Source organism: Aotus nancymaae, unplaced genomic scaffold (genome assembly GCF_030222135.1).
Source record: "Aotus nancymaae isolate 86718 unplaced genomic scaffold, 86718_ANA_hifiasm-v0.15.2.pri h1tg000007l, whole genome shotgun sequence".
NCBI lineage: Eukaryota > Metazoa > Chordata > Mammalia > Primates > Aotidae > Aotus > Aotus nancymaae.
Genome location: NW_026988418.1, coordinates 10,465,974 through 10,490,997, shown reverse-complemented (window position 1 = coordinate 10,490,997; position 25,024 = coordinate 10,465,974). Strand labels below are relative to the sequence as shown.

The window sequence follows — 25,024 nt, the reverse complement described above, 5'->3', positions numbered from 1 at the left end:
CTGTTAGTTTCCCACTTAGGAAATACATCTTTTTTAGCTTCCAGATCCCACTCCAATCTGAGTGTGTGATGTTGGCAAATGGGGCAGAGAGTGTGACTCGGCTCACTCTCCATTGGGATGGGAGTTCACAGTAAATGTCATTCAACAGTGACTTGGTCTGGGGGTACAGCCTATATTAATATTGAGAAGATAAATACACTAACTTTGTTTAGAGAATTATCCCCCAAGCGTAGAAGTCCCAAATAAAGCACATTATGTCACTTCCAGAAAAGTCTCAGGCTCCTCTGCTTTTGTGACCTTCTCAGGCCCTGATCTCAGCTTGTGTCTGTAAGAGGGGACAGGTCCAGCCTGGCTGGCTCTCTAATTACTTTTACTTTTTTCACTGCAGTTTATTCAGGATGATAACATGGAGAAGCTTGAGGAAATTATTGAAAAATACCCTCGTGCCTTCCCTTTGTGGATTGGGCCTTTTCAGGCATTTTTCTATATCTGTGACCCAGACTATGCAAAGACATTTCTGAACAGAACAGGTAAGAAGAGGGGCAAATCTCTGGGACCTATTCCTCCTAGAAGTGAAATGCACAAAACCCCACAGGCAATATTCCAAAGCGAAGTTTAGTTTTGGGTCTTTAAGAGACACAGGAACAAGTGTGGAGAGGTGACAGGTTTCCTGCTAATACTGAAGGCGATTCCCATGTCCTCCCCAGTCCCGTCTTGTTCAGGACTGCATGGGCACGTTGATGTTAGTGTAACCTAAAGCCCAGCTGGCATTACCAGGCTTGCCAGGTAATGGGTCACATATCCTTGCCCCCTTACGGGACAGGGTCACATATCCTTACCAGGCCAATTACTTGGCCTCTCTGGGTTTTATGACTTCAGTGTCAGCAGCACTTCCCACTCCTACCCCTGGTCTCGATGATCAGTCTCAAGAGGGTGGGGAATCAGCAGTAACTCCATTTCTGCTGGTTCAGTATGTAAGCCTCAATGCTAGATCATTAATTTACCCATCAAACCTCTCGATTGTGATCCAAACTTTAGTTTTCCTGACGTGTTTCTCAACTATGTCCCCTTTTCAGGTATCAGTCATCTACCTCCCCCACCCAATCCTTGTTTAAGGCTTTCATTGTGGATTATTTTATACCATAATATTAAAATGTCTAGTTTTTCCCCTGTCAATTTTGTAAAATGAAGGTTTTTATATTCCAGTCTTTCCTGTGCCATTGTATCCACCACTCCCAATAAAACCTAATAAAAGAAAAGAGCCCTGACTATCTCCATGTTTCCAGTCCCCTGCTCTGATTTGTCTCATGTTCACCTGTTAAGGACAAGAACAGTAGAATGCCTCCACTTTGGGGTTCACTAAAACACCAAGAGGCATTGGCATCTCGGTACCTGGTGTCTGCTCTGATCCTTAATTTGCTTTCCATAAAGGATATATGTTGTCTCAGCTATGGTTATGGAAACATTGCAACCCTTGGGCAAACTCTTTTGCTGTTGAAGGAAGTGTAAACAAGGAAAGAATCAGGGTTTCTGTACTTGTTTGCCTCATAGGGCTTGCTGTTCTCTGAAACTGGACCAAAACTAACACAAGTCTTTCCCCAGGCTGCCAAAGGCAGCAGGAAGTAAGCCCTGGGCTCTCTTTTGCTCACCATTTGTGGTTAGTGCAGGAAAATGAAGAAAAACTGTCACCAACGTGAACTAATAATGAATGCTCCCTCTAATGATGTCTTTTGTTTACTCTGTTTGACTCTGCAGACCCCAAGTCCCAGTACGTACAGAAATTCTTATCTCCGCTTATTGGTATGTATGTGCAAATGGGAGTTATAACCCACTCTCATTCAAAATCCCCTTTCCATAGTAGAGCATGCCCAAGGAACTCAAATCTGAATTCAAAAGCATTAAGAGTATAAGGTAGAGCAACACTGAAAGTTATCTAGGAGAAAGATTCAAGGGGAGCTCTAAAGTCAACACAACACCACTTCCCAGGAAGCTTCTTCATCCATTTCTCTCCCCCAGAGTCATATTCTCAAGGCAGCAGATATGTGAATCTGTCCCCTCTCGCTTTAAAACTGCAATCTCGGTCCAGCACAGTGGCTCATGCCTATAATCCCAGCACTTTGGGAGGCTGAGACAGGAGGATGACTTGAGGTCAGGAGTTTGAGACCAGCGAGGCCAACATGGTAAAGCCCTGTCTGTAGTAAAAATACAAAAATTAGCTGGGCTTAGTGGCACATGCCTGTAGTCCCACTACTCAGGAGGCTGAGGCACGAGAAACACTTGAACCCAGGAGGCGGAGGTTGCGGTAAGCCTAAATAGTGCCACTGCATTCCAGTCTGGGTGACAAAGTAAAACTCTGTCCACCCCCAGCACACACACACATACACCCCCAAACTGCAGTCTCTCCATCCCTATTCTTGTTTTCTTTATCCTTCTCTCATGTTTTCTTGGATGTTTTCCTTTCTTTTTGGAGTTCCCTTATTTCCACATGCAAATCAGTAAAATTTTGCTCTAGAGATTTGCGATATTCTGCCAACAGATAAGTTAAGCTCTTTATTCACATAATTGGTATTTATGTTAGACAAAACATGAATTAAAGAATATAGGCTTGTATTAGGAACCAGTCAGATTTGAATCTTGCCCCCTCCTGCACGGACTAGTTAAATAGCATCTTGGGGAAGTCATTTACTCTCTCCATGTCTCAGTTTCCTCATCTTTGACAGTAAGGATGAGAGTCACATTGCAGGGCTGTTATGAGGATTAAATGAAATACATATTTTTAGCAGTAAATGTAACAGCCAACATTGTACAAGTGACAGATCATGCATCACAAGCCTGGCATTTTGTAAGCACTCAGTGAGTGGTATCGATTATGTACTAATGAACTTGAAAGTCCTATTAAAGCCAAATCCTAATGATCAGTCTGTACTGAGACCAGCTTGGCCATAGAGACCCCAACTCAGTTGGTGCTGAAGGAATTAAGAAGCAGATACAAAGATAGAGTGCAAAGTGGGACTATCAGGGGTAACAGCCTTCTGAGCTGAGAGCTTCAGGGCTAACAGCATTCCAGGTTGAAAGCCTTGAGCAGACTCTGACCCACATAGTTACTCTTTCTGAACAGCTGATTATTATTAACAGTCAAGTATTCTGTGTTTTCTCATAGAACAAGAATAAACTAGGCAAGCAGCTGGTGCCTGCTTACCATTGATCAAAGACAAACTAGAAAGCATCCTCCATGGGGGAGCCACAGGGGCAGGGTCACATATCCTGTGCTTAAAGAACTAGGTTAACTGATGTATGATACACACATACCATTTACTGCTTTCATACACCCTGAGCAGTTTTCCACTTGAAGTGGGGGCGGTGCCTCAGTTTTCCTTGCTGTCACTCTCAGCAAACAGTATAGTCCATCATACACTCAGCGTGTCCCACTTCTTGTTTTTGCAAAGCTAGGTAAGTAAGCACAGCTTTATCTTGGTGAACTATCGCTTGGAGGATTCGGGATCCACACCTGCAGACTTAACGCAAAGAGAAGCAAGACAAATCAATAACACAATCACAACAGCAATCATAGATCCTCCAAGTGTTTTCACCCCCCAAGTCACTGAATTTAGGGCTGCCAGTCCATCAGCAGCTCTGTCAAGCACCTCGTAGCCTGGAATTGAAGTCAGATGAGATTGAGAAGCCTGAAAAACCTGTTATCTTAATTTTCCTGTATCCAGTGATAGGTCTTCAGCATGTCCTTCCAGGTGACATTTTATTCTTTCTCAATTGTGTTCAGTCTCGATACACTTTTGAGTTAATAAAGTCAATCTATAACTTTCCCATCACCAAAACATAAGGAGGGTTTAACACAGCTCTGAACCCAAAGAGCTTTATTCCTTATAAATTCTAATGAATAAGAATTAGAGGCTGGTCTTCTATTTTATTTTCCTTCCCAGATCTATTGGTTTTAGGGCCATAAGTACAAAGTTCTTTTTATTCAGCTCCTATCATCGGCCATACCATCTTTGGTCATGGTCCTACTAATCCCCCATTTACATCTACTGGGGGATGTAACCAAGTCATGGGCTGCAATAAAGGAGGGAAAGGAATATATGCCCAACATGTGAAATTTTCTTTTACTTCTGCCCCAACTCCAGGAATGCTCACTATAATGGTGATAACCACCATCATAGCTACTATCAAGTTACTCATAGTAACAGGCTGTCCTGCTTGCTTCAGGTTTTCCTCAACCATCTGTGAAAGCTTTAAATGTCTGCATGGTACCCACACCAGTTGTTTATTTGGATCTGAAGAGATGCAAGCAAATTCTCTGCCCCATGTCGTTACGTTACCTTTTTCCCAAATTTTTGTTAGTGGATATACTACTTCAATTACAGCAACCAATTCTGCTTTTTGGGCCAATGTACAAAAGGTTTGAATGACTTTACTCTCAGATCCTGAATAAGAAGGCTTACCATTGCTAGATCTATCTGTAAAAACATTTTCTTCTCCTTCAATAGGATCAGGCTTAGTAATTTCTGGTAAGATCCAATGGGTCAACTTTGATAATGGCAAAGTTTTTTTTGGATAATGACTATCTATAATGCCCATAAAATTTGCCAAATGTGTTTGCCACACAATGCTGTTAATATATACTTGATGAATTTGAATTTTTGGAAGAGGTACTATTATTCTTTTAGGGTCAAATCCATGGAGCTTCACAATTCGGGATCATCTTATTCCAATCATAGTTGCAATCTGATCTAAATAAAGAGTAAGAGTACGAACACTATTGTGAGGTAAAAATAACCATTCCACTAAGTCCTGATTTTGGATAATAACACCTGTTGGAGAATGTTGAATAGAGAAAATCAGCAGTTCTAAAGCCTCATCAGCATTAATCCTTTTCACCTGGGTTTTGTGTATTTATTCTTCAATTAACTGTAATTCTGCTTCAGCTTCTTTAGTTAATTCTTGAGGACTATTTAAACTAGGGTTTCCTTGGAGAATAGAGAATAAATTGCTCATAGCATAAGTTGGAATGCCTAAAGTAGGTCGTATCCAGTTGATATCCCCAAGTTATTTTTGGAAATCATTTAAAATTTTCAATTTATCTCTCTTGATAGACACTTTTTGGGGTATAATAGTAGTGTTATTCACCAAGGTGCCTAACTATGAATAAGGAGTCATAGTTTGTATCTTATCTGGAGCTATTAGTAACTCAGCACATTGGATAGATTCTTTAAGATGATCACAACACTTTATCAGAAGTTCTGTTTGGTGCAGCACAAAGAACACCACCCACGTAATGAACAATGTAACAGAGAAAAATTCCTTCTAGTAGGCTCGATAGCTTGACCTACATAAGTTTGGAAAATTGTGGGACTGTTCAGCATCCCTTTAAGTGACTGTAAAGCAGCCTGGTATTCAGAATTAGCATTGTCAAACACTAGTAAGCATAACACAATATCCTGAGCCTGTGTCTGATGTAGCCTTTCTTACAGCTTCCTGCAATTGAGCTATAAAGACAGCATATGGCTCTTTCAGCTCCTGCTTAACAGCTCTGAAAGAAGGATTTTTTTTCCACTTCCTGATGTAATTTTCTCCCAAGTTCTTAAACCACAGTTAATCTACTCTATGACTAGATTAGCCATAGTAGCTTGTGCATATAAAGGAGCCCATATACCAGTTCCTGTGAGCTGTTCCATGGCCATATTAATTGGCAGTTGAACATTAGCATTTATATTAGCTGAATGTTGGCTTCATCAGTCCACCAGGTCTTATATTGTAAAATTTGAGAGAGAGATAAACAAGTTCTGGTTAAAGTATCCCAGTCCATAGGAATAAACTGGTAAGAGGTAGCTATGTTCTTCTTCCTAGCACAAATGGAGACCGTGGCCCATCTTGGCTAATTGCCTGTTTAAATTCCTTCAGCAATTTGAAAGGAAAGGGCTCAAAAGCAGCCTGAACTTGTCCCCACTGATCATGAGGGTGTATGACAACTGGAAATTGCCATGCTTCTAAATCTCCCTCTTTTCTTGCTTGTTGAATTCCTGCCTGAATGGAACCCATTACTGTAGTACTAGGAGTACGCATGGCAACATAAGCAGCTGTTTTAACTTTTGAGGTAGAAATATTGAGAGGATATGGCCATCCCACAGCAAGATACTGAGGAGGGGCTGATGGACACACCTTTTTCTCATTTGACTTTTCATCCTTTTTCTCTATAGGTTCTCTTCATACTTCATCAAACTCCCTTCCTCTCCTAAATCTTCTTCCTCATTTTCCGTCTGAAATGGCTGTAAGGCAAAACACACTAAAGCCCAAACAGACCACATCAAATAAACCTTGCATTTGCCTGATCCTTGTCCCATTGTTACCCTGATACTTATGAGATCCCCCAGCCCACTCTGGGAGATTTCTTCAAGAGTTCTCAGGCTACTTTCAAGCTCCCCCAACTTACCCTGGAAGACTTTTTTTTTTTTTAAAGTTCTTGGGATACTTCAGGGCTCCCCCAACTCACCTGGGAGATTCTTTCAAGAGTTTCCAGGATACTTCCGAGCTCCCCCTAACTTACCTGGGAGATTTTTTTAAAGAGTTCTCAGGATACCTTCAGCTTAGCTTCTCCTTTCTCTGTTACTCCGGTGACACTTTGTCCCAGGTTTGAGTCCCATGTCTGGGTGCCACTTACCGAGACCAGCTCGACCGTAGAAACCCCAACCCAGGCAGCGCTGAAGAAATTAAGAAGTGGACACAAAGATAGAGTGCAAAGTGGGACTATCAGGGGTAAGAGTCTTCCAAGCTGAGGGCCTCAGGGCTAACAGCGTTCTGAGCTGAGAGCCTTGAGCAGACTCTGACCCACATATTTATTCTCTCTGAACGGGTGATTATTATTAACAGTCAGGTATTCTGTGTTTTCTCGTAGAACAAAAATAAACTAGACAGGCAGCTGGTGCCTGCTTAGCACTGATCAAAGACTAATTAGAAAGCATCCTCCATGGTGGAGCCACAGGGGCAGGGTCACATATCCTGTGCTTAAAGAACTAGTTTAACATGGTGTGTGATACACACATACTGTTTACTGCTTTAGAACACCCTGAGAAGTTTTCCACTTGTGGGGAGGGTGGCTCAGTTTTCCTTGCTGTCACTGCTAGCAAACAATATAATCCATCATACACTCAGCAAGTCTGGCAATAGGTGATTGTGAAGCATTAGCCTTGATAAGTATTTCCACGCAGTATCATTCACAGACCAGGGCTCAAGAAGGGACTATCAGGACAGAGTGGATGCTCTTGTCTAATTTCTTGTGAGTTTATGTTCCTCATGTAGTTTATGGATTGGTTTGTAGTGGAAAGGAAAGGAATTCATTTGCTGTGTTTCTAGTGTGAGCTAGGGAGTAGGTTGGCTACCTTATATATTCATTTTTAGTTAATCTACACAGCAACACACAGAAATAGGTATTTAGAATCATAGTTCATTGTTGAGAAAACTAAACTTCAAAAAGGTTAACTCACTTATTCAATTACTACGTAGGTAGTAACTGGTGATTTCAGGATTAACCTTCTCATCTTGTCAGCCTTTGAAACTTATTAGACTTTGAAACTCTTTCTCACAATATTAAATACATCCATCCCAGAAGTAAGCTTCTAAATTCACCTTGATCTATTAAGATGCATTGTATTTTAATATGAGCACTACTTTGATGTTCCACTATTTCATGACTGCCTGTGGGTCATGGTTACTCCATGCTGCCTGTGTTCCTCATCTCTCCTTCTTCATCTCATCTAATGAAATAGCATAAGGTTTTCTGCCTTTTATTTCTCAAGGAAAAGGACTAGTGTCTCTAGACGGACCCAAGTGGTTCCAGCATCGTCGCCTACTAACTCCTGCATTCCATTTTAACATCCTGAAAGCATACATCGAGGTGATGGCTCATTCTGTGAAAACGATGCTGGTAAGTGAAGGGGGAAAGTGCTCTGGTGCCTTGCAAAATGCTCCCGGCAATGGACAGTATTAGGTATATGTTTTGTGGACCATGAAAATAAAAAATCAGTTTCTAAAAACTTAACCAATGTACAAGTACTCATTGAGCAATAGGTGTCTGTAAAATTTTGTTATGTTCTTTGGGTGATAATAGTAATAGAAAGAAGATCTGGTCCTCTGTTATAGATATGTTTTGAGATTTTACAGCAGTAAATCAAGTACCAAATGGTGACAGTAAGTGCTATAGGTGTGTTTCATGGAGGGCAGTTCTGTACAAACCTACCCCAAAGTCTGAGAAAACTGAGAGGTTGAAGGAAAAGGCTGACAGTTTCTTATAAAGAAACATTTAGTAGAGGTTTTCAGACAAAAACCATGGCTGTTTTATGCAGTGGTGAGACAAAATGATGGATCCCTGAACCACTGCCTTCCAGACCCAGGAATTATAGACCATGGGAGGGGCACACATGCTTCAGAGGAAATTATTAATAGTAAGAATTTGCCCTAAAGGCAAGATTTGTGGTAAGTACATGCTCTTACACAAGGAACAATAGATCAACTGGAAATCTCAGAGCATTCCCAGAACTAGAGTTAATCGGAAGTCAAGATGGCAGCTTACCTTCCAAGATGGAGTTTCGTTAACTCCACAAGATGACAGGGAAAGATGGCAAGAACAGCTATAACAGCTTCAGATTCAGAGGAAACTCAAATCAATTTGGACTTGATCAGTCCTGTACTTCTCAAACTCCAAGGAGCACAAGTCAGAACTTGTAAGTGATCCTCCTGAAGCCTCTCGTTGTTTAAGATGGGGGAAGCACCCTTCCTTCTCCACAGCACTCTGGCATTCCATCAACACTTTAAAGAATTTTTTCTCTCAAAATTCTTAAGCCTCTCCTCTTCAATCCTTAGCCATTTTTATTCATTATTACTTTATGTAATGAGCTAAGAGTTGAAAAACTGGTTTTCAGAAATTTCCCTAGCAAATGTTTTACTGGTAGTTTAGCAGCTTACTTTATACTAAGGATATATGATATATCTCTTTGGTTCCTCTGACTCTGGGACCTCAGTTCATCCTAAGGTAGAGGGTCCCATTTTAACACTCTGTTACATACATCAGTGGCAAAATGACTTTAATCTGAGGGTAATAATTACCAGGGACAAACAGAAAACAGAAAAATATTAAACTGGATAGGATATCTGAGTCCCTTCCCTCCCTCATCCTCATAGGGACCAGCTGGGAGGGATGTTGTACACCACAATGTGTATCAAGGAGACATTCCGATTAATTCCTGCATTCCCATCCATTTCCAGAGATCTCAGCAAGCCACTTACCTTCCCAGATGGATGCACATTGCCTGCAGGTCTTTACATTCTTTTCCTAAGCAGTTCCTAGAGGCTGTGGGATCTTGGGGACCTGAGTGACAAAGATTAGTGAGTCTCTTAAACTTGGAGAAGTCAAAAGATAATGCTAACATGTGGCTGAGGTTTAATCACTTATGAGGCGCTCAGAGGATAATCCTTTGATCAGATGTGAATTTCACTGACTTTTCCAAAGGCACATAGTCAGTTGCAACAAAGCGAAGTCCAAAATCCATGTCTCTGGAATCCCAGCCCAGGGTCTCTTCCATTGTGGGACGTCATTTCTAAGATAATCTTTGGCTGAGTTTGAGACCCAGTTAAAACTTCATGGAAAATGAGCACTATTATCTTTGTCTAAAAACCAAGGGAGGTCTTTGGCTTCGTCATCATATCACCCTTATATAAATGTGCAACATTCAATAGTTTATATAGAGCCTTCAAACCCATTATCTCATTTTTCCTCTAGAATGCTATGTTAACAGACCTTTATACAATGATTTAGTTTACTAAACACTTTTAAATACTTTTGATGTGGCCAAAAATCCAGAGGGAGCCCCAATGTGTAGATGAGGTTAACTGATGTGAGCAGAGCTAGAACTTGTGCAGAGGCCCTGAGTCTAGAGCCTAGAGCTCTTCAGAACAACACAGGTTTCTGAGCAGGGCTTATAGGAAGCAGAGGGGTCATGTGAGACATATTTTCACTTATCTGATTCAATGTTCTATTAATTCATGTCTTAGGAAACAAGCCAACAGGATTGCCTGTAGCAAACACCCACAGCCTGTTACTGTAACTTTGCTGACAGACCCAGAACTAATTTACGAGAATTATTTCTGGAAACCAAGTAATCTTCAAATTCTCTTTCCTTTGTTTTGTTCTTTGTTTATTCCCAAACCACATGGACATTTGCCATTCTCCACTTTCCTTATATGAACAGCACCAATGGAAATGTGTCATTGGATCTGCATGATGGAATCAAAGTTCTCTGCTTTTTTTTTTTCCAAGATGGAATCTTGCTCTGTCACCCAGGCTGTAGTGCATTGGTGTGATCTCATCTCACTGCAACCTCTGCCTCCCGGGTTCAAGCAATTCTTCTGCCTCAGCCTCCTGAGTAGCTGACATCACAGGCATATGCCACCATGCCCGGCTAGTTTTTATATTTTTAGTAGAGATGGGTTTCACCATGTTGGCCAGGCTAGTCTTGAGCTCCTGACCTGGAGACCAGCCCACCTTGGCCTCTCAAAGTGCTGGGATTACAGGAATGAGCCACTGTGTCTGGCCAGTTCTGTGCTTTTATACACAGACTGTCTCTAGGAGGTGCTTAATAGTCTATTAACAGGTTTTTAGGCCAGGCACAGTGGGTAATGCCTATCATCCTAATATTTTGTGAGACCAAGGTGGGAGGATTGCTTGAGGTTAGGAGTCTGAGACTAACTAGCCTAGGTATTTTATTCTCTTTATAGCAATTGTGAATGGCAATTCACTCATGATTTGGCTCTCTGTTTGTCTGTTATTCATGTATAGGAATGTTTGTGATTTTTGCACATTGATTTTGTATCCTTAGACTTTGCTGAAGTTGCTTATCATCTTAAGGAGATTTTGGGCTGAGACAATGGGATCTTCTAAATATACAATCGTGTCATCTGCAAATAGAGACAATTTGACTTTCTCTTTTCCTGACTGAATACGCTTTATTTCTTTTTCTTGCCTGATTGCTCTGGCCAGAACTTCCAATACCATGTTGAATAGGAGTGGTAAGAGAGGGCATCCTTGTCTTGTGTCAGTTTCCAAAGGGAATGCTTCCAGTTTTTGCCTATTCATTATGATATTGGCTGTGGGTTTGTCATAAATAGCTTTTATTATTTTGAGATATGTTTCATCGATACCTGGTTTATGAGAGTTTTTAGCATAAAGGACTGTTGAATTTTGTTGAAGGCCTTCTCTCCATCTATTGAGATGGTCATGTGGTTTTTTTTCTTTGGTGCTATTTGTGTGATGAATTATGTTTGTAGAATTGTGGATGTTGAACCAGCCTTGCATCCCAGGGATGAAGCTGACTTGATCATGATGGATAAGGTTTTTGATGTGCTGTTGGATTCTGTTTGCCAGTATTTTATTGAGGATTTTTACATCAATGTTCATCATTGATATTGGCCTGAAATTTTCTTTTTTAGTTGTGTCTCTGCCAGGTTTTGGTATCAGGATGATGCTGGTCTAATAAAATGAGTTAGGGAAGATTCCCTCTTTTTGTATTGTTTGAAATAGTTTCAGAAGGATTGGTACCAGCTCCTGTTTGTACCTCTGGCAGAATTCGGCTGTGAACCTGTCTGTTCCTGGAGTTTGTTTTGGTTGGTAGGGTATTAATTGCTGCTTCCATTTCAGACTGTGTTATCAGTCTATTCAGCAATTCAACTTCTTCCTGGTTTAGTCTTGGGAGGGTGTAAGTGTCCAGGAATTTATCAATTTCTTCCAGATTTAGTGTTTTATCTGCATAGAGGTGCTTGTAGTAATCTCTGATGGTAGTTTGTATTTCTGTGAAATCAGTGGTGATATCCTCTTTATTATTTTTTATTGCATCTATTAGATTCTTCTCTCTTTTCTTTTTTATTAGTCTGGTTATTGGTCTATCTATTTTGTTGATCTTTTCAAAAAAACCAGCTCCTGGATTTATTGCTTTTTTTGAAGGGTCTTTTTGTGTGTCTATCTCTTTCAGTTCTGCTCTTATCTTAGTTATTTCTTGTCTTCTGTAGCTTTTGAATTTGTTTGATCTTGCTCCTCTAGTTCTTTTAATTGTGACATTAGGGTGTCGATTTCAGATCTTTCCTCTTTTCTCGTGTGGGCCTTTAGTGGTGTGAATTTTCCTCTAGACACTGCTTTAAGTGTTTCCCAGTGATTCTGGTGTGTTGTCTTCGTTCACATTTGTTTTTGAAGAACTTCTGTATTTCTGCCTTTATTTCATTATTTTCTAGTAGTCATTCAGGAGCAGGTTGTTCAATTTCCATTTAGTTGTGCAGTTTTGAGTGAGTTTCTTAAGCCTGAGTTCTAATTTGATTGCACTGTGGTCTGAGAGACTGTTATGATTTCTGTTCTTTTGCATTTGCTGAGGAGTGTTTTACTTCCAATTGTGTGGTCAATTTTAGAATAAGTGCGATATGGTGCTGAGAAGAATGTATGTTCTGTGGATTTGGAGAGGAGAGTTCTGTATATGTCTATTAGGTCCACTTGGTCCAGATGTGTGTTCAAGTCCTTGATATCTTTGTTAATTTTCTGTCTCATTGATCTCTCTTATATTGATAGTAGAGTGTTTAAGTCTCTCACTATTATTTTATGGGAGTCTAAGTCTCTTTGTAGGTCATTAAGAACTTGCTTTATGTATCTGGGTTCTCCTGTACTGGTTGCATATATATTTAGGATAGTTAGCTCTTCTTGTTGTATTGATCCCTTTAACAGTATGTAATGTCCTTCTTTGTTTCTTTTGCTCTTTGTTTGTTTAAAGTCTGTTTTATCAGAGACTAGGATTGCAAACTCTGCTTTTTTTTTTTTTTTTTTGCTCTCCATTTGCTTGGTAAATCTTCCTCCATCCCTTTATTTTGCACCTATATATGTCTTTGCACGTGAGATGGGTCTTCTGAATACAGCACACAGATGGGTCTAAATTTTCCAGTCAGGGTCTTTCAATTGGGGCACTTAGCTGATTTACATTTAAGGTTAATATTGTTATGTGTGAATTTGATCCTGCCATTTCGATACTAGCTGGTTGTTTTGCCCATTAGTTGATGCAGTTTCTTCATTGTGTTGATGGTCTTTACCATTTGGTATATTTTTGCAGTTGCTGATACTGGTTGTTCCTTTCCATGTTTAGTGCTTCCTTCAGGAGCTCTTGTAGGGCAGGCCTGGTGGTGATGAAATCTCTCAGCAATTGCTTGTCCATATAGGATTTTATTTCTCCTTCATTTATGAAGCATAGTTAGACTGGATATGAAATTCTGCATTGAAAATTCTTTTCTTTAAAAATGTTGAATATTGGCTCCCACTTTTTTCTGGCTTGTATGGTTTCAGCAGAGAGATTTGTTATTAGTCTGATTGGTTTCCCTTTGTGGGTAACCCTACCTTTCTCTCTGGCTGCCCTTAACATTTTTTTCTTCTTTTCAACCTTAGTGAATCTGATGATTATGTGTCTTGTGGTTGCTCTTTTTGAGAAGTATCTTTGTGGTTGTCTCTGTATTTCCTGAATTTGAATGTTATCCTGTCTTGCTAGGTTGGGGAAGTTCTCCCGGATAATATCCTGAAGAGTATTTTCCAACTTGGTTTCATTCTCTCTGTCACTTGCAGTTACACCGATGAAACTTTGGTTTGGTCTTTTCACATGGTCCCATATTTATTTGAGGGTTTGCTCATTCTTTTCATTATTCTTTCTCTAATCCTGTCTTCATTCTTTACTTCATTAAGTTGATCTTCAGTCTATGATATCCTTTATTCCACTTGATCAGTTCAGCTATTAATACTTCTGTATGCTTCATGAAGTTCTTGTGATGTGTCTTCCCATTCCATCAGGTCATTGATTTTCTTCTGTAAAGTGGTTATAGTTAGCAATTCCTCTAACCTGTTTTCAAGTTTCTTAGCTTCCTTGCATTGTGTTAGAACATGCTCCTTTAGCTCAGAGGAATTTCTTATTACCTACTTTCTGAAGTCTACTTCTGTCAATTTGTCAGACTTATTCTCCATCCAGTTTTAGTCCTTTGCTGGCAAGGAGTTGTAATCCTTTGGAGGAGAAAAGGCATTCTTGTTTTGGAATGTTTAGACTTTTTGCACTGGTTTCTCCCCATCTTTGTGGATTTATCTTCCTTTGGTCTTTGATATTGGTGGCCTTTGAATGGAGTTTCTGAATGAACATACTTTTTGTTTACGTAAATGGTTTTACTTTCTGTTTTTTAGTTCTCCTTCTAACAGTCAGGCCCTTCTGTTGCACGTCTGCTGGAGTTTGATAGAGGTCCACTCCAGACTCTGTTTACCTGGGTATTACCAGCAGAGACTACAGAACAGCAAAGATTGCTGCCTGTTCCTTCATCTGGAAGCTTCCTCTCAAAGGTACATTGGCCAGATGCCAGCTGGAGCTCTCCTATATGAGGTGTCTGTCAGTCTCTGCTTGGAGGTGTCTTCCAGTGAGGAGACATGGGGTCAGGGACCCACTTGAGGAGTTAGTCTAACCCTTAGCAGAGCTCGAGGGCTGTGTTGCGAGATCCACTGCACAGACCTGGCAGGCAGGGGCATTTAAGTATGCTGAAGCTGTGCCCACAGCTGCCACTTACCCCAGGTTTTCTGTCCCAGGGAAATGGAAATTTTATCTATAAGCCCCTGACTGGGGATGCTGCCTTTTTTTCAGATATGCCCTGCCCAGAGAGCAGGAATCTAGAGAGACAGTCTGGCTACAACAGCTTTGCTGAGCTGTGGAGGGCTCTGCCCAGTTGCAACTTCCTGGTGGCTTTATTTACACTGTGAGGGGAAAATCACCTACTGGAGCCTCAGTAATGGCAGATACCCCTCTCCCCACTAAGCATGAGAGTGTCCCAAGTCAATTTCAGACTGCTTGTGCTGGCAGTGAGAATTTCAAGCCAGTGGATCTTAGCTCACTGGGTTCTATGGCAGTGGGATCCATTGAACTAGACCACTTGGCTCCCTGGGTTCTATGGCAGTGGGATCCATTGAACTAGACCACTTGGCTCCCTGGCTTCAATCCCCTTTCCAGAAGGGTGAATGGTTCTGTGTTGTTGGCCTTCCAGGTGCCACTGTGGTATGGAAAAAAAAAAACTGCAGCTAGCTTGGTGTCTGCCCTTGGCTTGAAACCCAGGGCCCTGGTGGCATAGGCACCCAAGGGAATCTCCTGGTCTTTAGGTAGCGAAGACTGTGGTAAAACTGTAGTATCTGGGCTGGGGTTCACCATTCCTTATGCCATAGTCCCTCATGGCTTACCTTGGCTAGGGGAGAGAGTTCCCCAACCCCTTGTGCTTTCTGGGTTAGGTGATTCCCCACCCTGCTTCAGCTCACCCTCCATGGGCTGCACCCACTGTCTAACCAGTCTCAGTGAGATGAGCCAGGTACCTCAGTTGAAAATGGAGAAATCACCTGCCTTCTGCATTGATCTTGCTGGGAGCTGCAGATGTTCCTATTTTGTCATCTTGCCAGGTCTTGTCTCACTTAACTTTGACATCAACTATGTGAGGATAGGAGGGCCCACAGTGCTAATTGTCTTTCTTTTTAAAGGTAAATAATTTTTGTCTAATTCAAAGCTTATTTAAAGTGTATATGTATGTAAAACAAGGTAAAAGGAACCAGGACATAAGAGAGATATAAAGAAAGTTATTTAGAAAAAAGATATTTTTAGTAAAAAAGCTTAAAGAAAAATAATTTTATGTGAAAGAGAATCTTGTATGGTAAATTTAGTCCTAGAATAAAATGACAGGTTGTTTTAGAAAGAGGGATGGTTAGAATTAGTCAAAAAGTCCAAGCATGTCATAGATGATCTGTGTAAGTCACAAAATAATTTATGAAAGGGAATTTATGTAAAATTGTTGTACAATTTAAAGGTAATTAGGCCTCCTAAATGCCTCATGATATGCCACTATAACTCTTAACTGTATAACTTGCCTGCTTTATGGCTAGGTAAGACCTTAGACACATTGAGTTAGATGCTAGAAAGAGTCACACCTTATGTGCACTCTTGTTTGGGTCCTAGGCTCCACACCTAGTACATAATTAAAATCCCAAACTTACCAAAGTTTTCACCAAAAGTAAAGATTGCTAAGAGTTAACCATGTAACATTTACTTGAGATTACTGAAAAAAACCTTTTGCATACAAGTTGTGTAAGGAAAGTATACTTTTCAAAACTATACTTTTTTTTTTTTTTTTTTTTTTTTTTACCAAAAGTATACTTTTCAAAGGTATACTTTTGGTAAAAAGATTAAAAGAAGGTGTTGGAATGTAGACTTTTGCCTAAATTAAAAGGTTAAAGGATTGTTTTAAGTTAGATAAAAATAAAACTAAAGATTGAAGCAAGTTGCAGAAGGTTTATGAGAAAATTAATTGTAAAAAAATTTTGTTTGTAAACATATTGGCTAATGTTAAAGTGGTATTAATTTGTTTTTCCATAAAATAAAAATTAAAATAAAAGCACAACAGGTTTCTCTTTGAGCATTAATCCACTCTTTAACAAAAGTGTTTTGTAAAGGATTATAAAAGATTTATGAAAATCTTACCTTATGGTCAACCATTAAATCTGGGTAAATATACCTTTAAGGTTTTATTAAAAATTGGGCTTAACATTAATATTTCCCTAATGTAAAAGCAAAATTAGGCTTATTTGGTATAAAAAGTATATAGGAAGCATTGTCAAATATAAAATGGTGTTTGGCTTTTGGGAGCTGTCTATGTATAAATATGTTATTGGTATGTGTTCCAAATTATGGGAAACATATAATTCTGCTAAATCTTAGTGTACATTATCAGCAATAATATACTTGTTATGTTAAATTATTGTGTGCCACAGAGGTAACAGATTTCCTTGTCAATTGTGTCTTTAACTATGGCTAACCTAAAACTTGTTGTCATCCATAAACAATTGTTGTCTTGTCTAGGACTTCTTTAGAAGGTGGTTTTATAATCAGCAATAAAGCTCTAACAGGTGCTGTTGAATGCAGGTTTCTGATAACTTTGGAGATTGTGACATCAGAATAGAGGGAAAATGTTTAGAACTCTTGAAGAGATAAAATGTTCATTGATGTCAAGCAGAACAGTAATTAACTGCATAAATTAAATAAAATACTGAAGTGATCTTTTTGACTTTTTGCTTAAAACACTGTTGATCCTTTGTTTTGCTTTTCAGAGTCAAGGAAACTTTTCTTTTGAGCTATTAACAGCTTTAACAATTAAGAAAAGTATACCACTGTGAGCAAAATTTGGAGCATATTTGTTTCTCTTTACCTGATTCCTCCAAAATATGAAAACCTTTTGTGAGCATTTTTAATTATAGTTATTTGCATAAGGCAATAAGAATCTGTTTTCTTTTGCAACAGGCACAATTGGGGAAACTGTTATTTTACCAAAGCTTTGATTGTAATGGCATACTTTCCCTTAAGAAATCAAATTTCACTTGTAAAGCTAATAAAAGCCCCTAGAGGAAATGCCTCATACCTTATCTCCCCAATCCCTTTATTGGGTTTCTGACCTGTGGTAAGTAAAGAATGTCACTTTCTAACAGGTCCAGGAGCCCCAAGTTATCTTGGAACCCCAAGAGGAGAGGAATCTACTTAACTCATAGGTATATAAGGGTACAAACCAACACCACGGCTTAGCACTAAAAAGTCTTATCTAAGATTTCTTCTATGGAACAGAGTTTCATCAAAGCCAATTTCAAAAGAACTTATGGAAAAAAATTATTCTTGATGCACATTATACAAATAGGCCAAGTACAATAAAGCAAACCAGTCTTAGCATAATTTTTCCTCAGTAAAAATGGGAAACTGGAAAGAAAAAAATTATGTTTCAAAACTATAATACACTTATTGTTTGCTTTTAGTCTTCTCTAATATTTTTTCAATTTTATTTTCTGCAGTTTGGATAGAATTCTGATTTTTCTGGCTACAAGTCTCCAAAATAATGTTTTTAATTTTTTCCTTTTTCCCCATTTTTCCTAACTGGAACTCACTGAAACCTAAACCATGCTTTCATAAAGCCCTGCAAACTAAGGACTAGACAACTTAAACTTCAGAAGAAAACAGCAACAACCTATTTATATGTGTTGCTGTCATATATTGTTATGTGTCAGCAGGTGTTACCTCTAAGCCCCAGAAACAGAGTACTACTTGGAACGGATCAACCTCTTCCACTCCAACACTGCATTTGGTGCCCCACAATGATAACTCCCTCTCAGCAGAAAGTAGCCAGAAAGATTACTATGCCCCATTTCACTAAAATTCTCATGATTAAATATACAAGCATGATAGAAATCATGCACAAATTGACAGTGGAGATTGTGGCAGGTCAGGTCTCATTAACACAGGCCTCTGTAACAACTGTTTCAGCACTGACTGAATGGTTAAGTATTAAAAACTGATAGAGTCAGTGCCCTTACACAAAGGCTGGGATGTAACAAAAGCCCACCAAGAGTTTTATAGAAGGAATATAAGCTTTGAAAAAACTTTATAATTTTGAGTTTGTCTGGTGATATTTCCCAGGCCTTCTCCCCGTAACCAGTTACAGAAATAAAAACTCTCTTCCTCCCCAGTTCATCTGCATCTCATTATTGAGCCACAAGCATAAGCAGCCTGATCCTCAATTTGGTCCAGGAAGAGTGGTACAGACAAGCAAGAATGAATGAGAGAGAGATTGGGGTTTATTTTTGGTGAGGGTTGGTGATTGGATGCAGGCATAGTAGGAACGTCTAGGACAATTCCTATGTTTTGTGAACCCCCAAAATTTGAGACAGGCCTCAATTAATTTAGAAAGTTAATTTACCAAGGATGAGGATGGGTGCCCATGACACACCCTCAGGAGGTACTGATGACATGCGTCCAAGGTCATCAGAACACATCTTGGTTTTATACATTTGATACATTTGATACATGAGACATCAATCAACATATCTAAAGTGAACATTGGTTTGGTCTGGAAAGGTGGGACAACTTGCCACAGGGAGGGGGCTTCTAGGTCACAGGTAGGTCAGAGACAAATGGTTGCATTCTTTTAAGTTTCTGACTAGCCTTTCCAAAGGAGGCAATCAGATATGCATTTATCTCACTGAGCAAAGTGATGACTTTGAATAGAATGGGAGGCAGGTTTGCCCTAAGCAATTCCCAGCTTGAATTTTCCCTTTAGCTTAGTGATTTGGGGTCCCAGGATATTTTCTATTCACAGTTTCTATTCACTGAGATAGGAAAGGCAACAAGAATCCGTCTTCCCCAATCCCACCCCCATCTCCATCCCCTGTCTTGTGTGTCTTTTGCTCTTCTCAAAGTGTTCCTCAAAAACACTTTTTATCTCTTTCTCAAATATTTCTTTAACCACCAGTCTACAGGGATCTATTTGATGAAAAATTAAAGTCTTTGTTTTTATGCCTCTCATTTGACACTTCATTCCCTGTTTTCATTTGTCACTCATTCCACAATCAGAAATTCTAGGAAAATGGTTTGGAGTTTCCTCAAAAAACAAAAAACAAAACAACAACATCAACAACAACAAACTAAAAATAAAGCTACCCTATGATCCAGCAATCCCACTGCAGGATACATACCCTAAAGAAAGGAAATCAGTATATCAAAGAGATATCTGCACTCCATGTTTGTTGCAGCACTGCTTACAATAACCAAAATTTGGAAGCAACGTTAATGTCCATCAACAGATGAATAGATAAAGAAAATGTGGTATAAATACACAATGGAGTATTATTCAGCCATAATAAATGACATCTTGTCATTTGCAACAATGTGAATAGAACTGGGGGTTATTATGTTAAGGGAAATAAGTCAGGCACAGAAAGACAAGCATCACATGTTCTCACTTGTGGGATTTTAAAAATCAAAACAATGAAAGTCATGGAGCTAGAGAATAGAAGGATGATTACCAGTTGGGGGGATTGTGGGAACAGAAAAATGAAGAATAAATAAGACCTAGTATTTAATAGCACAACAGGGTGACTATAGTCAATAACAATTTAATTGTACTTTTAAAAATAAGAGCATAATTGGATTATTTGTAACACAAGGAATAAATTCCATTTTACCTGATGTGATTATTATGCATTGCATGCCTGTATCAAAACATTTCATGTATCCCATAAACATATACACCTACCATATGGCCAGAAAAATTTAAAAAAAGAATAAAAAAGAAATCCTGTACAGCTTCCTCCTGTATCTCTTTGCATATTCAGCTTATCTTTCTAATTTGACTTTAAAACTATGATGGTTTAAACGTTTTTTTTTTTTGTTTAATCATTTGTTTCTTTTTTTTTTTAATTGTACTTTAAGTTCTGGAGTACATGTGCAGATCTTGCAGGATTGTTGCATAGGTACACACATACCATGGTGGTTTGCTGCCTCCATTCCCCCATCACCTACATCAGGCATTTCTCCCAATGTTTCATTTCTTGAATTTGCCTGGAGCCCATCTTTGAGCTCGGCAGACAATACATGTTTTATAAACAATTATTTAATTCACTTGAACTAAGGAGATATACCGGGGGTTAGGGAGATTTTAGAAATAGCAGGGTAAGAAATGTAGACTAATGACCTACAAAGCAAGTGGCAATGAAGAAATGGAGACATCCCAGGTCAAGATTTTTGTCTATTAAGAGAATAAGTAGAAGGTAGAGGGTAGGAAGGTAGGTAAATAGAAGATGAGTAAAGTAAAATAATAGTTATTCCCAAGACAGGGAGCCTGTTGCTTGTTCCTCAAGGAAGTGGCACTAATAGGAAGGATAGAAGGTGCTGAGAGAGGGCCAATAAGAGAGAAAACACATGGCCAGGGAGGCTGAAGGGGATAAATGGGGCATTGAATAGAATGGATGATCCAGAAGGGACAAGGCACAGAAACTTTATAGTCAGTCCTAGACATTTTTCTTTAGACAGTCTTATTGTGTCACCAGGGCTGAAGTACAGTGGTGCTATCACAGCTCATTGAAGTTTCAACCTCTTAGGCTCAAGTGATCCTCCCACCTCAGCCTCCTGAGTAGTTCTAGATATTTTTATGGAAGCATCAAGGTTGGGAAGTGATCACTTCTTTCTGCCCCTAATTGACACAGTAGTTTGGGTTTTGAAGTGGTTCAACCGGGAAGACAAACACATAAGCAAAATAGAAAGAGTGGGAGGAGGAAACAGGAAGATTATATCTCTGATGCTGGATAACCTAGCTTTATTTTTTAGAGAATCCTGAAGCATCTTCTGCCATGGCAGGGGCAGGGAAGATATTAAATGGCTGAATAGAGCAGAGATTCAGAACAGCTGCTATGGTTATTGCTGGGGGGCATTGGCAAGCCAGGTGTTAAAAGACTTAGAAACTAGTAGAATTTGCATAGCAGGTTCCATGCAATAGGTCACTGGCACATGGTTGCATCGTTTTCTCCAGTAAGTAGCCTGGAGGTAAGAGAATGGAAAGTTTCAGTAAGGAAGCATAGAGCCATTCCTTACTCTCACTGTGCTGCTCTGTCCCTCTGCCAATGCTGGGCAATACCAGGACACAAAAATGGATCAAAGGTAGGCCAGCACACAGTCTGGTGGAGAGGACAGATAGATATGGAAAGCAGTGTCATGGTAAAGTGGATTCATTGCTACAACTACAGGAGCCCATATGAGTTATCTGTATTTAGTAATATCTTACAGATAAGAAAATGAAATAAAAAACAAAACAAAACAAAAAACAAAAAAACAGACTACCCCTAAGCTCCTTCTCTCCAGACTGAGAATTCCAAGGTCATTTTTCCTTTCTCCATGTGACCTATAGGCTATACCAGCTGTGCTGGTCTTCCAGTTCCTTTGAAGGACAGGACAGTGAAACCTTAAATATATCCAAAGTGTTACTCTGTTCCATCTCCTCTAAAGGCTCATACTTTTCCACCCAGTTTTAAAAATGTTGGGTGGAGAAGTGTGAGCCTCCAGAGGAGATGGAAAAGAAGCATATTAAATATAAATTGGCCAACTCAAAATTATTAAATTTAAGAGGACATTGAGGGCCAGGTGTGGTTGCTCACACCTGTAATCCCAGCACTTTGGGAGGCTGAGGTGGGCAGATCACCTAAGGTCAGGAGTATGAGACTAGCCTGGCCAACTGGTGAAACCCCATCTCTACCAAAAACACAAAAATTAGCCAGACATGGTGGCAGGTGCCTGTAATTCCAGCTAATTGGGAGGCTGAGGCAGGAGAATTGCTTGAACTAGGAAGCAGAGGTTGCAGTGAGGTGAGATTGTGCCACTGCACTCCAGCCTGGGCAACAGAGTAGATTCCACCTCTTAATTAATTAATTGAGGTCAATACATTCATTTAAACTTCACACTTCCCCAACTAATGAAAGAGTTTATTTGCTTAACATCAGATTAAAGAGTTATTTTGCATAATAAGTTAAACTATTAACTTCTTCAATAGGAAGTCAAATGCCTTAATTATTATTTTTTCTTTTTTCATTATACTTTTATTTCTGGGGTACATGTGCAGAACGTACAGGTTTGTTACATAGATATACATGTACCATGATGGTTTGCTGTATCCATCACCCCATCTTCTACTTCAGGTATTTTTCCTAATGCTGTCCCTTCCCTATCCCCCCACCCCCTGCTATCCCTCCCCTAGCCCCCCTCAACAGGCCCTGGTGTGTGATGTTTCCCTCCCTGTGCCCATATGTTCCCATTGTTCAACAACCATTTATGAGTGATGAGAACATGCCATGTTTGGTTTTCTGTTCTTGTGTCAGTTTGCTGAGAATGATGGTTTCCTCTGTATAGCAAAAGAAACCATCATTAGAGTAAACCAGCAACCAACAGAATGGGAAAAAATTTTTGCAATCTGCCCATCTGACAAAGGGCTAATATCCAGATACAAAGAACTTAAACAAATGTACAAGAAAAAACCAAACAACTCCATCAAAAAGTGGGTGAATGATATGAATAGACACTTCTCAAAAGAAGACATTTATGCAGCCAACAAACATATGAGAAAAAGCTCCTTATCACTGGTCATTAGAGAAACACAAATCAAAACCACATTGAGATACCATCTCACACCAGTTAGAATGGCAATCATTAAAAATCAGGAGACAACAGATGCTGGAGAGGATGTGGAGAAGAATTCTCATATTTGTCCAATTTGGGTGCATTTCAAAAAGAATAATTTTGTTTGAGCATCACATAAGTAATGTAGCTTATGGTGTAACAGACACATCAACTTCTGCCAAGTTAGACTCTTATCTGGAATAATAATAATATCAAATAAGACTGAACTCTTACTATGTGCCAGGCACATTACATATGCTATCTCCATTCTCCCAAGTCGGCCTCACTATTTCCACTTTACAAAAAAACAAGTTGAAGCCTGAGAAATGAAGTAACTTGACCTTGGTCATATGTGGCTCCCAAAGTCTGTCTTCTGTATCACATGGTGCCTCCAATGCATCCTAAGATCTCTCCCCTACCACTTCCTGACATTATGCACACATATATAGTGAGTCATAAATTTGCCAAAATTTATGGCAACCAGAAGCCCTTGGGGCTGCATTGCCTATTCAGTAGCCATTCTTTATTCCTTTACTTTCCTAATAAACTTTCTTTCACTTAAAAAAAAAAAACAAACAATGACAAACTCCAACTAAGCCAGCCACAACAGCCTACCATTGAGAAAATGGTATGGTGGCCTTTCCCCTAGAATGAAGCTGAAAACTGGTAACTACATATTTATGTTCTGCTATAGAACAACAGCAAACACAAAACACAGGAAAAAAAATGTTTAAATGTATAGAAATAAGTAGGAAGACTAAGCAAAAAGCTTTATTTTTTGTTAGATACAATGGGTCTTTGGGCAAATTGACGCTTAGACTTGTAATTTTTTACAAACTCACTCCTGAGTACCAGGAATTGGAAACTATAAGAGCTTACTTAATATGTCACTTTTACATGTATTTTATATCTCAGTTCTCCAGACCATTCTGTAAAATTCAGGGCAGTGTAAACCTCATTTCACAAATAAGGAAAAATAAACTACTATTTTACACTCCCACACATCTACAACCATCTGATCTTTGAGAAACCTGACAAAAACAAGCAATGGTGAAATGATTCCATATTTAATAAATGGTATTGGGAAAACTGGCCAGTCATATACAGAAAACTGGCCAGCCATTTGCAGAAAACTGAAACTGAACCCCTTCCTTACACCTCATACAAAAATTAACTCACGATGGAATAAAGACTTAAATGTAAAATCCAAAACCATAAAAACCCTAGAAGAAAACCTAGGCAATACCATTAAGGACACAGGCAAGGGCAAATATCTCATGACTATAACACCAAAAGCAATGGCGACAAAAGACAAAATTGACCTATGGAATCTAATTAAATTAAATAACTTCTGCACAGAAAAAGAAACTATTATTAGAGTGCATAGGCAACCTACAGAATGGGTAAAAACTTCTGCAAGCTACCCAGCTGATAAAAATCTAATATGCAAGATCTACAAGTAACTTACACAAATTTAAAAGAAAAAAACAAACAACCCCATAAAAAGTGGGAGAAGGATATGAACAAACACTTATCAAAAGACCTTTATGCAGCCAACAAACATAAGGGGAAAAGCTCATCATCACTGTCATTAGAGATAGGTAAATTAAAACCACAATGAGATACCATCTCACCCATTAGAATGGTGATCATTAAAAACTCAGGAGACAACAGATGCTGGAGAGGATGTGGAGAAATAGGAACATTTTTACACTGTTGGTGGGAGTGTAAATTAGTTCACTCATTGTGGAAGACAGTTTGATGATTCCTCAGGGATCTACAACCAGAAATACCATTTGACCCAGTAATCCCATTACTGGGTATATATACAAAGGATTATAAATTATTCTACTATAAAGACACATGCATGTGTATGTTTATTGCAGCACTATTTACAAGAGGAAAGACTTGGAACCAACCCAAATGTCCATCAGTGTTAGACTGGATAA

The 25,024-nt window shown here is 39.2% G+C and overlaps 1 protein-coding gene across 1 annotated transcript in view; it reads left to right on the top strand.

Moving 5' to 3' along the window:
- Positions 1-400: 400 nt before the first annotated feature.
- The window catches only part of LOC105704950 (cytochrome P450 4A11-like), a 63,367-nt gene continuing 38,743 nt past the window's right edge, over positions 401-25,024 (top strand). Inside the window, 3 exon segments of the mRNA XM_064372153.1 lie at positions 401-530; positions 1,756-1,800; positions 7,809-7,936. Coding sequence (XP_064228223.1) covers positions 407-530; positions 1,756-1,800; positions 7,809-7,936 — 297 coding nt within the window. The 5' untranslated portion in view covers positions 401-406.